Genomic DNA, 14,441 nt, shown 5'->3' with positions numbered 1-14,441 from the left:
AACCAAAGACAATTACCTCTCCCAACTGGTTCAGGACCCGACTAGAGGGACAGCCATACTGGACTTAGTATTAACCAATAGGCCCGACAGAACAACAGACGTGCAGGTTGGGGGACACCTGGGAAATAGTGACCATAAAGTAATAACCTTCCAATTATCATTCAAAAGAGCGTTTCTACAGGGAGGAACAAAAATACCAAACTTCAAAAAAGCTAAATTTAGCCAACTAAGAGAGGCCATAGGCCTAACTAACTGGGACAAAGTCCTCAAAAATAAAAATACAGCCACAAAATGGGATATCTTTAAAAACATCCTAAAATCTCATTGTGAGAGGTACATACCGTATGGTAATAAAAGGTTAAGGAACAAAAAGAAACCAATGTGGATAAATAGAACTGTAAAGAAAGCAATAAATGACAAAAAGGAAGCATATCATTCACTGAAACAGGAGGGGAGCACGGAAGCACTGAAAAACTATAAGGAAAAAAATAGAACATGTAAAAAACAAATAAAAGCGGCCAAACTAGAGACCGAGAGATTAATTGCCAAAGAGAGTAAAACTAACCCTAAAATGTTCTTCAATTATATAAATGTTAAAAAGTATAAATCTGAAGGTCTCGGCCCTTTAAAGAGTAATGAGGGGGAAGTCGCAGAGAGCGATGAGGAGAAAGCAAAGCTGTTAAATATTTTTTTCTCCAATGTATTCACTGAGGAAAATAAATTGTCAGATGACATGCAGAATGCAAAAATAAATTCCCCATTAAAAGTGTCCTGTCTGACCCAGGAAGAAGTACATCAGCGACTTAAAAAGATTAAAATAGACAAATCGCCAGGACCGGATGACATACACCCCCGTATCCTAAAGGAATTAAGTAATGTCATAGCCAGACCCTTATTTCTGATATTTGCAGACTCTATACTGACAGGGAATGTCCCACAGGATTGGCGCATGGCATATGTGGTGCCAATATTCAAAAAGGGGCCAAAAACAGAGCCTGGAAACTATAGGCCGGTAAGTTTAACATCTGTTGTGGGTAAACTGTTTGAAGGTTTTCTGAGAGATGCTATATTAGAGCATCTCAACAGAAAAAAGCAAATAACGCCATATCAGCATGGCTTCGTGAGGGATCGGTCATATCAGACTAATTTAATCAGTTTCTATGAGGAGGTAAGTTCTAGACTTGACAGCGGCGAATCAATGGATGTCGTATATCTGGACTTCTCCAAAGCATTTGACACTGTACCACATAAAAGGTTAGTATATAAAATGAGAATGCTCGGACTGGGAGAAAACATCTGTATGTGGGTAAGTAAGTGGCTCAGTGATAGAAAACAGAGGGTGGTTATTAACGGTACACACTCAGATTGGGTCACTGTCACTAGTGGAGTACCTCAGGGGTCAGTATTGGGCCCTATTCTCTTCAATATATTTATTAATGATCTTGTAGAAGGCTTGCATAGTAAAGTATCAATTTTCGCAGATGACACTAAACTGTGTAAAGTAATTTACACTGATGAGGACAGTATACTACTACAGAGGGATCTGGATAGATTGGAGGCTTGGGCAGATAAGTGGCAGATGAGGTTTAACACTGATAAATGTAAAGTTATGCACATGGGAAGGAAAAATGCAAGTCACCCGTACATACTAAATGGTAAAACACTCGGTAACACTGACATGGAAAGGATCTCGGAATTTTAATAAACAGCAAACTAAGCTGCAAAAACCAGTGTCAGGCAGCTGCTGCCAAGGCCAACAAGATAATGGGTTGCATCAGAAGGGGCATAGATTCCCGTGATAAGAACATAGTCCTACCACTTTACAAATCGCTAGTCAGACCACACATGGAGTACTGTGTACAGTTCTGGGCTCCTGTAAACAAGGCAGACATAGCAGAGCTGGAGAAGGTCCAGAGGAGGGCATCTAAAGTAATAACTGGAATGGGGCAACTACAGTACCCTGAAAGATTATCAAAATTAGGGTTATTCACTTTAGAAAAAAGACGACTGAGGGGAGATCTAATTAATATGTATAAATATATCAGGGGTCAGTACAGAGATCTATCCCATCAGCTATTTATCCCCAGGACTGTGACTGTGACGAGGGGACATCCTCTGCGTCTGGAGGAAAGAAGGTTTGTACACAAACATAGAAAAGGATTCTTTACGGTAAGAGCAGTGAGACTATGGAACTCTCTGCCTGAGGAGGTGGTGATGGTGAGTACAATAAAGGAATTCAAGAGGGGCCTGGACGTATTTCTGGAGCTTAATAATATTACAGGCTATAGCTACTAGAGAGGGGTCGTTGATCCAGGGAGTTATTCTGATTGCCAGATTGGAGTCGGGAAGGAATTAAATATTCCCCTAAAGTAGAGAAAATTGGCTTCTACCTCACAGGTTTTTTTTTTTTTGCCAAACAAAAACCCACTAATTCTGACAAACTCCAAGAAGTGATTATGAAAGAATGGGTTGCTATCAGTCAGGAATTGGCCCAGCAGTTGATTGAGAGCATGCCCAGTCGAATTGCAGAGGTCCTGAAAAAGAAGGGCCAACACTGCAAATACTGACTCTTTGTATAAATGTCATGTAATTGTCGATAAAAGCCTTTGACACGCATGAAGTGCGTGTAATTATATTTCACTACATCACAGAAACATCTGAAACAAAGATCTAAAAGCAGTTTAGCAGCAAACTTTGTGAAAACTAATATTTGTGTCATTCTCTTTTGGCCACGACTGTACACTGCCGGATGGTCTGTTTTTCACTAATGGTTGCCAGGAGATGCTGGGTGTTATTGTTCAGTTTTTTTTTTCACTGACATGGAAAACTGATGAAAGCTGATGGCACATTGGTGGAAGAAACTGACAAACTAAATGCAATGGTAGAAGAAACTGAAACGAAAGTGATGGTTTTTCACTGACAGAAATTGAATGAGTTTAGAATCTTCTGTGTTCATGAGCTTTTAGGGATCTATTGAATGATGTACAGTACAGACCAAAAGTTTGGACACACCTTCTCATTCAAAGAGTTTTCTTTATTTTCATGACTATGAAAATTGTAGATTGACACTGAAGGCATCAAAACTATGAATAAACACATGTGGAATTATATACATAACAAAAAAGTGTGAAACAACTGAAAATATGTCATATTCTAGGTTCTTCAAAGTAGCCACCTTTTGCTTTAAATACTGCTTTGCACACTCTTGGCATTCTCTTGATGAGCTTCAAGAGGTAGTCACCTGAAATGGTTTTCACTTCACAGGTGTGCCCTGCCAGGTTTAATAAGTGGGATTTCTTGCCTTATAAATGGAGTTGGGACCATCAGTTGCGTTGTGGAGAAGTCAGGTGGATACACAGCTGCTAGTCCTACTGAATAGACTGTTGGAAGTTGTATTATGGCAAGAAAAATGCAGCTAAGTAAAGAAAAACGAGTGGCCATCATTACTTTAAGAAATGAAGGTCAGTCAGTCCGAAAAATTGGGAAAACTTTTAAAGTGTCCCCAAGTGCAGTCACAAAAACCATCAAGCGCTACAAAGAAACTGGCTCACATGCGGACCGCCCCAGGAAAGGAAGACCAAGAGTCACCTCTGCAGCGGAGAATAAGTTCATCCAATTCACCAGCCTCAGAAATCGCAGGTTAACAGCAGCTCAGAGTAGAGACCAGGTCAATGCCACACAGAGTTCTAGCAGCAGACACATCTCTAGAACAACTGTTAAGAGGAGACTGTGTGAATCAGGCCTTCATGGTAGAATATCTACTAGGAAACCACTGCTAAGGACAGGCAACAAGCAGAAGAGACTTGTTTGGGCTAAAGACCACAAGGAATGGACATTAGACCAGTGGAAATCTGTGCTTTGGTCTGATAAGTCCAAATTTTAGATCTTTGGTTCCAACCACCGTGTCTTTGTGCGACACAGAAAAGGTAAACGGATGGACTCTACATGCCTGGTTCCCACCGTGAAGCATGGAGGAGGAGGTGTGATGGTGTGGGGGTGCTTTGCTGGTGACACTGTTGGGGATTTATTCAAAATTGAAGGCATACTGAACCAGCATGGCTACCACAGCATCTTGCAGCGGCATGCTATTCCATCCGGTTTGCGTTTAGTTGGACCATTATTTATTTTTCAACAGGACAATGACCCCAAACACACCTCCAGGCTGTGTAAGGGCTATTTAACCATGAAGGAGAGTGATGGGGTGCTGCGCCAGATGACCTGGCCTCCACAGTCACCGGACCTGAACCCAATCGAGATGGTTTGGGGTGAGCTGAACCGCAGAGTGAAGGCAAAAGGGCCAACAAGTGCTAAGCATCTCTGGGAACTCCTTCAAGGCTGTTGGAAGACCATTTCAGGTGACTACCTCTTGAAGCTCATCAAGAGAATGCCAGGAGTGTGCAAAGCAGTAATCAAAGCAAAAGGTGGCTACTTTGAAGAACCTAGAATATGACATATTTTCAGTTGTTTCACAATTTTTTGTTATGTATATAATTCCACATGTGTTAATTCATTGTTTTGATGCCTTCAGTGTGAATCTACCATTTTCATAGTCATAAAAATAAAGAAAACTCTTTGAATGAGAAGGTATGTCCAAACTTTTGGTCTGTACTGTATGTAGTTTGTATGGTGGAATCTGGAAAGAGATCCTCTTAAATATGAGTCTCCTAATTGTCCATATTTACTTACAGCTAGTGTTCTACAAGCCATGGCTCTTCTGATTTACTCTGAGATGTATCAAGTATCCAGACTGCAACATATCTGTGAACGTTGTATCACCACCCAACTCCAGAGTGTGCCTAGCAGAGAGCTGGCATTGACAAGCCTCAATGTGGTCAGTCTGCTCAGGAAGGCTAAGGTAATGCATGTTCCATCTTGTGGTAAACAATATGAAATACAGTCACTTACAAAAAAAAAATGCACCGAGAAGGCGTTGTTGGAATCGAATGATTCTTTCTATGTGTTAAAGAAATGATGTAAGTGATTACAATATTAGAGCGAAAGGAAAACTGTACTATTGAAAGGAGGATCTAGTACCCTGTTGGGCCACCTTTAGCCTTAATACAAGATGACATACGGTTGGGCTTGGAGGCACACAGGTTCCTTATGGTATTCTGTGGCACATTTGCCCACAGATATTGCAGCTGGGCCTGTATATCTTGCACACTCGTAGAGTGATGAAGCTGGTATCCTAGCTAGTCCCATAAATGCTCAATTGGTGATAAATCTGGGGACCAGGCAGGCCAAGAAAGTGTTGCAGTCCTGTGTGAGTGAGCATTATCCTGCTGAAAAATGCTAGTTGGAAGAACTGCCATGAGAGACAACATATGTGGCCAACCTCAGACTGGCCCACAGGGGAACAGGTGAATCCCCCGTGGGCCCCTAGTCCTCCACCTCCTGCACAAGTCGCACATGTCACAGTAGACTGAAGGACCTACAGCCTATGTAAGTATAAAAAATTGGGTAGGTTAGCAGACTATCCATTTTATTATTATAGAAGCATCGGTTGGCTGAGATGACTTATGGGTACAGAGGTATACCAGACATTATCCTCTTTCCATAGTGATCTGTGTAATCTTGTAGCGTCTTGTTGCTGTGTGAGCATGTAATATTTGAATGTAGCTGTACATTGGGCCCTCAGAATGAGGTTTACTGGTGGGCCCTAGGCACCCCAGTCCGACAATGTATGTGGCTGTCGGATATCCTGCACATATCACATGAATCTGACCATCATGGGATCCCAAACAGACAGGACACGTAATTGGTGCCGTGACACCAAATTTCCTTTGGATAAGCACCTGGAAATGGTCCAGACAGAGACAGGGGTGTGTAATGAAGGTTCCACCTTTGTTTGGATGGTGGACAACAAAACTGTGTGAGCTGCATGTGCTTGTTAGTCAATCAAACAATCCTCTCTCCCAGTGGTCTGTCTGGGTCATCCAGAAACTGTTCACCATATGTGCATGTCCTCATGTAACCACTGACATCAAAAACCTCCTAACAGCCAGGTCAGAATGGCCTAGATGGCAGGCAGTTAGTTGAAATAATCATCCTGCTTCTCTCAGTGCAATGATGTGCAATGTGCGCTTCCCCCCAGGGCCCTCTATATCGCGTCCCAGGTTTAGGTTACTTTAGGGTACTTTCACACATGCATTGCGTCGTCTACTACCTGCCGGATCCGGAAATCCGTATGCAAACGGATATCATTTGTAAACGGATCCGGATGTGGATCTGTCTGACAAATGCATTGAAATACCGGATCCATCTGAAAAACGGGTCCGGTATTTATTATTTTCACATTTTTAAGGGTCTGCGCATGCGCAGACTGGAAGACTGGATCCGTCAATGCGGCACTAATACATTTAAATGAAAATTAATGCCGGATCCGGCATTCAGGCAAGTGTTCCAGAATTTTGGACGGACAAAATACTTCAGCATGCTGCAGTATTTTCTCTGGCCAAATACCATAAGAGGGACTGAACTGATGCATCCTGAACGGAATGCTCTCCATTAAGTTTGCATTAGGATTAAACTGATCAGTTTTTTTCCGGTATTGAGCCCCTAGGACGGAACTCAATACCGGAAAAGAATAACGCTAGTGTGAAAGTACCCTTAGTAGGAATGCAGAGTGGTATAGTGCGGCTTAAATGTCTCTTACTGTGTGTCACGGTGCTCCTACCTAGATACCGTTAGAATAATAAAGATTTGAAAGAATAACTTGAGTCCAGACCTTGAGATGAAGTTCAATGGCAGATTTACTTGAATAAATGTTTCCTCAAACAGTTTTCAGGCTTTGTCTTGGTTCCAGCAGGCTTTAGCATGAACTGGAAGGCAAACTCAACTCTGCTTTATCTCTTTCTCTCTGCTGCGCTGACAAGCTAGCTTAGTAACTTTGATTCCTTCTTTGGCTGGGTTCACACGGGCGTTGCGGGTGACGTGCGGGAAAAGATGTGGGTGCGTTGCAGGAAAATGCAAATTTTTTTTCCCGTGAGTGCAAAGCGTTTTAATGCATTTTGCACGTGCGTGAGAAAAATCGGCATGTTTGGTACCCAGACCCGAACCTGGACTTCTTCACAGAAGTTCTAGTTTGGGTTAGATGTAGTGTAGATTTTATTATTTTCCCTAATAACATTGTTATAAGGGAAAATAATAGCAATCTTAATACAGAATGCTTAGTACAATAGGGATGGAGGGGTTAAATATTTTTTTTAATAATTAAACTCACCTCATCCACTTGTTCGCGCAGCCCGGCTTCTCTTCTGTCTTCTTTCTTCAGGACCTGGCAAAAAGACCTTTGATGACGTCACTGCTCTCATCACATGATCCATCACATGGTCCATTTGATGGACCATGTGATGGATCATGTGATGAGCACAGTGACGTCACCAAAGGTCCTTTTTGCCAGGTCCTGAAGAGAGAAGACAGAAGAGAAGCCGGGCTGCACGAACAAGTGGATAAGGTGAGTTTAATTTAAATTTATTTTTATTTTTTTATTTATTTTTTACTCCTCCATCTTTAATTTACTTAGCATTCTGTATTAAGAATGCTATTATTTTCCCTTATAACCATGTTATAAGGGAAAATAATAATGATTGGGTCCCCATCCCGATCATCTCCTACCAACCATGCGTGAAAATCGCACCGCATCCGCACTTGCTTGCGGAATCTTGCGATTTTCACGCAGCCCCATTCACTTCTATGAAAAACACACAATATAGAGCTTGCTGCGATTTTCACGCAACGCACAAGTGTCACGCCCTGCCCTGTGGGTGTCCTGAGGAGATCTTTCAGAGTTGCTGCACGTGACTCAATCTGACAGTTTGTTTTGTTGTGGGTTCGAACAGAATCCCACCTCCTCCCAGGTGTTGTTCTTCAGGTAATTGGTGAGGCTATTTATTCCTACCTCCCCCTATAGCCTTTGCAGGTTATAGTTCTGCCTTGTGTGAGCTCTGTAAGTTTGGTGGATCGTCTGCTCAAACACATCTCTAGATAAGTCCTTTTCCCCTTTTCCTTCTGTGTCTGTTTTTACTAGGCCTCTAGGGTGACGCTAGCTCCTTTGGTTGTTGAAGGAGCTGGGTGCCTCTTTCCTGCTTCCCTACAGCTGAGGGTTTGTTTCAGTGTGTTATAGTCTTAGGTTTGTTTGCTTTGCCGTGTTCTGTTTCCTTCCCTTATCTTACCTACCGTGACAACAAGTGATGCGTGAAAATCACCGCTCATGTGCAAAACACCATAGAAATGAATGGGTCCGGATTCAGTGTGGGTGCAATGCGTTCACCTCACGCATTGCACCCATGCGGAAAACTCGCCCGTGTAAAAGAGGCCTTTATGCTGCACTCCACTCTGTAGTCTGATTTAGTCTCAGCCAAGGAATAGATTAGTGTCCTGTCAGCTCCAACATGGAGTCTGAACCGGAACAATCTAGAACTGCCACCCCTCCTTACGGTAGCAAGCAGGACTCGCCCACTTCTGCCCAAAAGGGGGGAGAATGGAATGGTGAGTTCCATTCTTTTTAAGATAACTCTGCCATATTTGCCACCTGCTGGGGAACCAGGCACATTACATGTAATAAACAGTTACATAACAACATTATAGATGCACATTGTGGTGAACCTGGAACAGAATTACACAGATGACATTTATGTTAGACCATTAAAGACAGTAGCAGGATGCAGCAGTGGTAACACCACTCTGGGGTGTTACAGATGCGCCCACTATCAAAGTCTGTCAACTGAGCAAAATGTATTTGAGTGCATGGTCGAGGCATATCTAGCAGTCAACAAACTCTAAGAGGTATACTACCCAAAAGCAGCCTCTGAGAGCCTTTTTTATAGGATAGCTGGGAAAACACTTTTACCCCCTCTTGTAGCAAGAACCAATGTATAATCAAACAACACCTTTAAATCATTTATATATCTGCCTGAGACAAAACTGCATGCTGAGTTTTGCAGAAAACCGACATTTCGATTTGGATGTGTCATTTTCTTTTGTCAATCAGCGTATTTATATCAGACATCTGTCCATGAAAATAACATGTAGTGGAATAATGTTCGTTATTGTTATTTTCTTCACCAGATTTTAATGTTGAACTCATCTGCCTCCTGAGCTCTGACATCTCTTCTGTACAATGGCATGTAGCATAGCATTTGATAGGATCCTTCTAAAATACAAAGAAAGCTTAGCCTTTCTGATGCTAGCCGATGTAAGATGTGCTAATTTGCATATATTTTTCCCAGAAATCCAGATGAGCATTGCAAATTTTTCGGTCTCCATAAGGAAAAATACTAGCCCCTCCGGACCCCAATCCAGGCCTCTCAGACAGCTAAGATAATTCTCTCTGCTAAGCACTGTTAAAAAAGAGCTGTTTGCTAGTATAAAACAATCGATTTTGTTTTCCCTGTTGGAAGGAGGACTGGTTTGCACATTTCTTTCCAGGGGATCATTACACAGAGAAATGTAGTTCACTTTCCTTTTGGGCGGAGAACTAATTTCCACATCTGTTTTCCAGAGAAGTCTTATGCTGGAATCCCATGTCACACAGCCCCCTCTCAAGGATAAAACATTAAAAGGGTTATCCAATACCTATAAAGCCCCCAAAATTTCTGGGCACCTCATACAGGTTATACTTAGGGACCCAGTTGCTCCTGATGCTCACACGGCCGCCGCTGCATCTCCTCGTCTGCAAATAAAAACATCCGACGACAGGCGGGTAGGGGGCAGCCAATAGCAGTCTGCGACGGGGATGAGCCTCCCTAGCATCGCAATACTGCTTTGTTGGCATTCATTTTTTGGCATAAATAACATGATGGGCCAGATTTATCATTAGCTCAAGTCAGAATAATGGAGTGAAAAAGTCGCAAATTTTTGCGCAATCACTAAAACTGCGCAAAAAGTTGCGACTTTTTTCTGCTCTGCACTATGCTCGCCAGTTTTCTGAAAGTGGGCGTGTTTTCTTATGTAAATTAATCTCTAGACAGATTTACTATTGTGACTATTTAAAAAGTGCGCAATTTCACTCCAGTGAGGACCATGCTTATCTTATGAGACTTTTTAATAGAACATGCGACTTTTTTGTAAAAACGTGCGACTGTTTCGTAAAGATGTGCGACTTTTGTAAAGCTGCTTACTGACGGATAAACTGCTACCGTCAAACCACATTTATTACAGTCTTAAAGGGCCGTTCATAAATCTGACTTGGCTAAAACTGACTTTAGCCATATGTGAAAGTGGAGTGAGCTGTCAGAGTCGTGATAAATCTGGCCCGATATCTTTATTCTCTGGGTCAGCACGATTATAGCAATACCAAATACATATGTTTTTTTTTTTGTTTTGTTTTTTACGTTTACTACTTTTGTGCAATAAAACCCCCCCAAGAAAATCTTTTGGCATTGCCGAATCCCAAGACTCATAACTATTTTAGTTTTCATTCTATTGACATGTGTGAGGGCTTGATTTTTGCAGGACGACCTGTAGTTTTCATTGGGATCATTTTAGGGTAAATAACACTTTTTGATTGCTTATTTATTTATTTTTTATAAGTTTCTTTATTTGGATGTAAAAGGCATATAACATACATTTTAGAAATGACATTGTATGCAGTATACAATTATGTCACTGGCATATCACATATGTACATCCTTTTATAGAACCTAAACCATATTTGCATGTGATTACATTTGAAAATGATATTAATGTCAGTTCTTATATCCCTCCCCACAACTTTCACCCCCCAACATATGTTGCTCATGTTGATCCAAAACATCACCTCTGAAACCTTCTAACATCATTATTCTATATGCGACATCTCTCTTATATCTCAAGTAGTCCTAGTGTGCCCTTGACTTTTGCTTTCAGATACCACTTGGTTTGCACAAAGGGGGACATCAGTTCTTTGATTTCATCTTTCGTTAAAACGTGTTCAACGAGTTTCCTCCATTTTATTATGAATTTTGCCACCGCCTTCTCCCTACTTTTACCAGCTTCCAGCCTTTCCATATAAAGTATGTTTCTCACCAGACCTATAACTTCTTCCTTTGTAGGAGATGTATTAGTCAGCCAATGATGTAATAGACACTTTTTTACCGCCATGAGGATAACATGCACCCCCGGTTCCGCAACTCCTTTCCCCTGGGATTCATCTTGTCCCACTGGGATATATTGAAATATACACTGCTGGGGTTCTACCTTTACCTCTATATCCCAAACCTCCCTGATAAAGGAAATTATCTCTTCCCAAAGTGGTTTAATATGTGCACAACTCCACAACCCGTGTAAAAGATCTGCTTTTGTTTGTGAGCATTTAGGGCATTTTCTAAGGTAGTGTGCTGGGGCATTAGAGTATGAAAGGTTGAAAGCATAAGTTGCTTTATGTAAGATTCTCAGTTGTGATTCTCGCCATTGTTCGCTTTGGATTGCCTTTCTAATATATCCTAAATCCTCTCTTATTTTGAGGGCTAGGTCTGTAACCTTGATGTCTTTTTCCCAATGTGCAAACACATTTTTTACCAAGCCTATAGAACTTGTGTTGTGAATACGTCTATACAAGTCTGCAAGTGAAGTCATACCCTCACCTCCCCCCAGAAGAGCTGCAAACCAGATCATTCTGTCGGTATCCCCCAAAGAACTCGACTGGGCTTTGCAATAAGCTGTAAGCTGATAGAATTGTAATGAATGTGAAGCGACAAGCTGGTACTTGTTTACTAATTGCTCCCATGTCATCAGTTTATGATCTGAGGCTACCATTATGTCATTCAGTGTGCAGATACCTTTCTCCCTCCATTTTTTGTACATCTTTTTCTCCCTTACCTGCGGGAAGGCAGGAAGGGACCACAGGGGCATCTGGGGCGACACATATATTGGGAACTTATACAATTTCCTAATCGCTTTCCACGCCATTATGTTGTCTCTGAGTAGAATGGATTGCTTAATTTCCACTAGAAGATCTTTAAGCCTAGTGTGTATAAGGGCTACTAAATCCCACGGTTGTAACAATTCTTGCTCAACCCTACCAGCTGAGAAATAAGTAGTGTTCCAAACCCAATCTTTCACATGTCGGAATAAGGCCGCCAGATTATATAGCCTAATGTCGGGCATATTCAGGCCTCCCTCCCACTTCAATAAGCCAAGCTTTTTATAGGCTATGCAAGGCCTTTTCCTTTTCCAAAGAAAGACCACAAATGCTGACTGTAGTTTCCTCACATCAACATATTATAGAAGCATTGGGATCGTCTGTAACGGGTACAGCATTTTAGGAAGGCTGATCATTTTTATTAGACATGCTCTCCCCATCAGAGACAATGATAACTCTTTCCATTTATCAAGTTCTTTGACAATCTTATTAATAAGCGGTGGATAATTTAAAGAGTAAATTGAGGACGCGGTCCTACTACCTATTTTAATCCCCAGGTATGTGATGTATTCCCTACGTATCTCTACCCCAAATTGGGCTATGGATGGTATGTTATTGTCCCCCAGAAATAAGAGCTGACTTTTAGACACGTTTATTTTGTAGCCTGTTACTCAGCTATAAGTATGGAATACTTCGAGAATCGCCTTTAGATGTAAGCTCGGCGATCTCATGTAAATCAACAGGTCATCAGCAAAGCATGTGAGTTTCAATACTTCTTTTCCAACCTTATTCCCCTTGTATACATTGGACCGTAAACGGAACAAGGCCAGTGGTTCCAGAGCTAGGTCCAATAATAAGAGCGACAAGGGACACCCTTGCCTTGTTCCTTTATGGAGCCTTATGGTATCAGACAAAGCCTGGGACGTGTATCCTCGCTTGAGGGTCTGTATATGAAGCTGTGAGATAGTTCCCAAAGGTAAGTCTCAGAGCCATCGCAATCAGCACATCATTCAGCCATTTCCAGCAAACATTGTCGAATGCCTTTTCCGCATCGACTGCCAGGAGGGCCTGTGTGGCATTCGACTTCCTTCCTTCCCTTCAGACTGTCCTGCACTGCCAGTACTTTTCTAATATTTGTTACTGCAGAGCGGCCTTTAATGAATCCCACCCGGTGTTCCCCGAACAAGTCTGGCATAAATGCCACTAGTCTATTGGCTAATATTTTAGACGCCAGTTTGAGATCTTGATTAATCAAAGAGATTGGTCTAAATGATTCCGGGCTTGTCAAATCTTTCCCCATTTTTGGGATTAGTTTAATATATGCCACATTACTGGAGGGCGGTATCCTCCCCCCCTTGGATCACCCCATTAAACAAAGCGTGGACACTATCTCAGGTCCCAGGGCCTTGTAAAATTCTGCCGGGAACCCATCAGGGCCCGTCAATTTCAAATTTTGTAGGGATTTAATCGTCTCTTGTATCTCTGCCTCCGTTATCTCCGCGTTAAGACTATCTAATGCCTCATCTGACAAAGTTGGGAGTCGCACTTTTGCTAAAAGTTCATGAGCTTTCTTTCTGTCATAGGATTCCTGGGAATATATGTAGGTGAGGTAGTTTTTCATTATTTCTAACATCTTCCTAGGGTGGGAGTGCAGAACCCCCTTCTCGTCTCTTAGGGGATATAATTGCAAACGTCGAGTATGCGGGCGCGTAAGATTCGCCAGCAATTTGCCTGCCTTGTTACCATGTTTGAATAGAGCGGCCTGTTTACAGTCTGCAAACCATTTAACGTTTCCTTCTTGAAAGTAATCATAGTTATGTTTGGCGGTGACCCATTTCACTTTATTTTTGTCTGACGGGTCATCAAGATATTCTGTATATGCAAGTCGAACTTGCTAATATGGCCTGTTCATATTCTCTGCATTTACCTTTTCTGCCCTATTGTGTATGACATTATACGCCCTCTCAACACCACTTTAGCGGTTTCCCAGAATAGCTCGGGGTTTTGCCTATGGGATTCGTTATCTTGGGAGTACTCCCACCACCACCCCTTTAATCTGTCAATAAAGTCCTCATCTGTCAGCAGGTGATTTGGCATTCTCCAAACGTGATCCGAACCCTTTGGATGAGTTTCCGCCATCTCAATCCATAGCGGAGCATGGTCCGATATCAATAAATCTGCTAGTTCGTTTTTTTGAGTTCTCGGAACCAGGTCCGGAGCCACCAATATACAGTTGCAATAAAAAGTATGTGAACCCTTTGGAATAATATGGATTTCTGCACAAATTGGTCATAAAATGTGATCTGATCTTCATCTAAGTCACAACAATAGACAATCACAGTCTGCTTAAACTAATAACACACAAATAATTAAATGTTACCATGTTTTTATTGAACGTACCATGTAAACATTCACAGTGCAGGTGGAAAAAGTATGTGAACTCCTAGACTAATGACATCTCCAAGAGCTAATTGAAGTGAGGTGTCAGCCAATCAATGATGAGATTGGAGGAGTTGGTTACAGCTGCCCTGCCCTATAAAAAACACACACTAGTTCTGGGTTTGCTTTTCACAAGAAGCATTGCCTGATGTAAATGATG

General features: G+C 41.9%; 1 protein-coding gene across 1 annotated transcript in view; it reads left to right on the top strand.

Annotated features, from left to right (window-relative positions):
• Positions 1-14,441, top strand: part of RHOBTB3 (Rho related BTB domain containing 3) — a 137,033-nt gene that overhangs the window by 101,239 nt on the left and 21,353 nt on the right. The window contains exon 10 of the mRNA XM_044275995.1: positions 4,689-4,855. Coding sequence (XP_044131930.1) covers positions 4,689-4,855 — 167 coding nt within the window. The remainder of the gene's footprint in view (positions 1-4,688; positions 4,856-14,441) is intronic.

Source organism: Bufo gargarizans, chromosome 1, assembly GCF_014858855.1.
Source record: "Bufo gargarizans isolate SCDJY-AF-19 chromosome 1, ASM1485885v1, whole genome shotgun sequence".
Lineage (NCBI taxonomy): Eukaryota > Metazoa > Chordata > Amphibia > Anura > Bufonidae > Bufo > Bufo gargarizans.
Note: the sequence above shows the minus strand (reverse complement) of the source record. Positions and strands in the feature narration are given on the sequence as shown.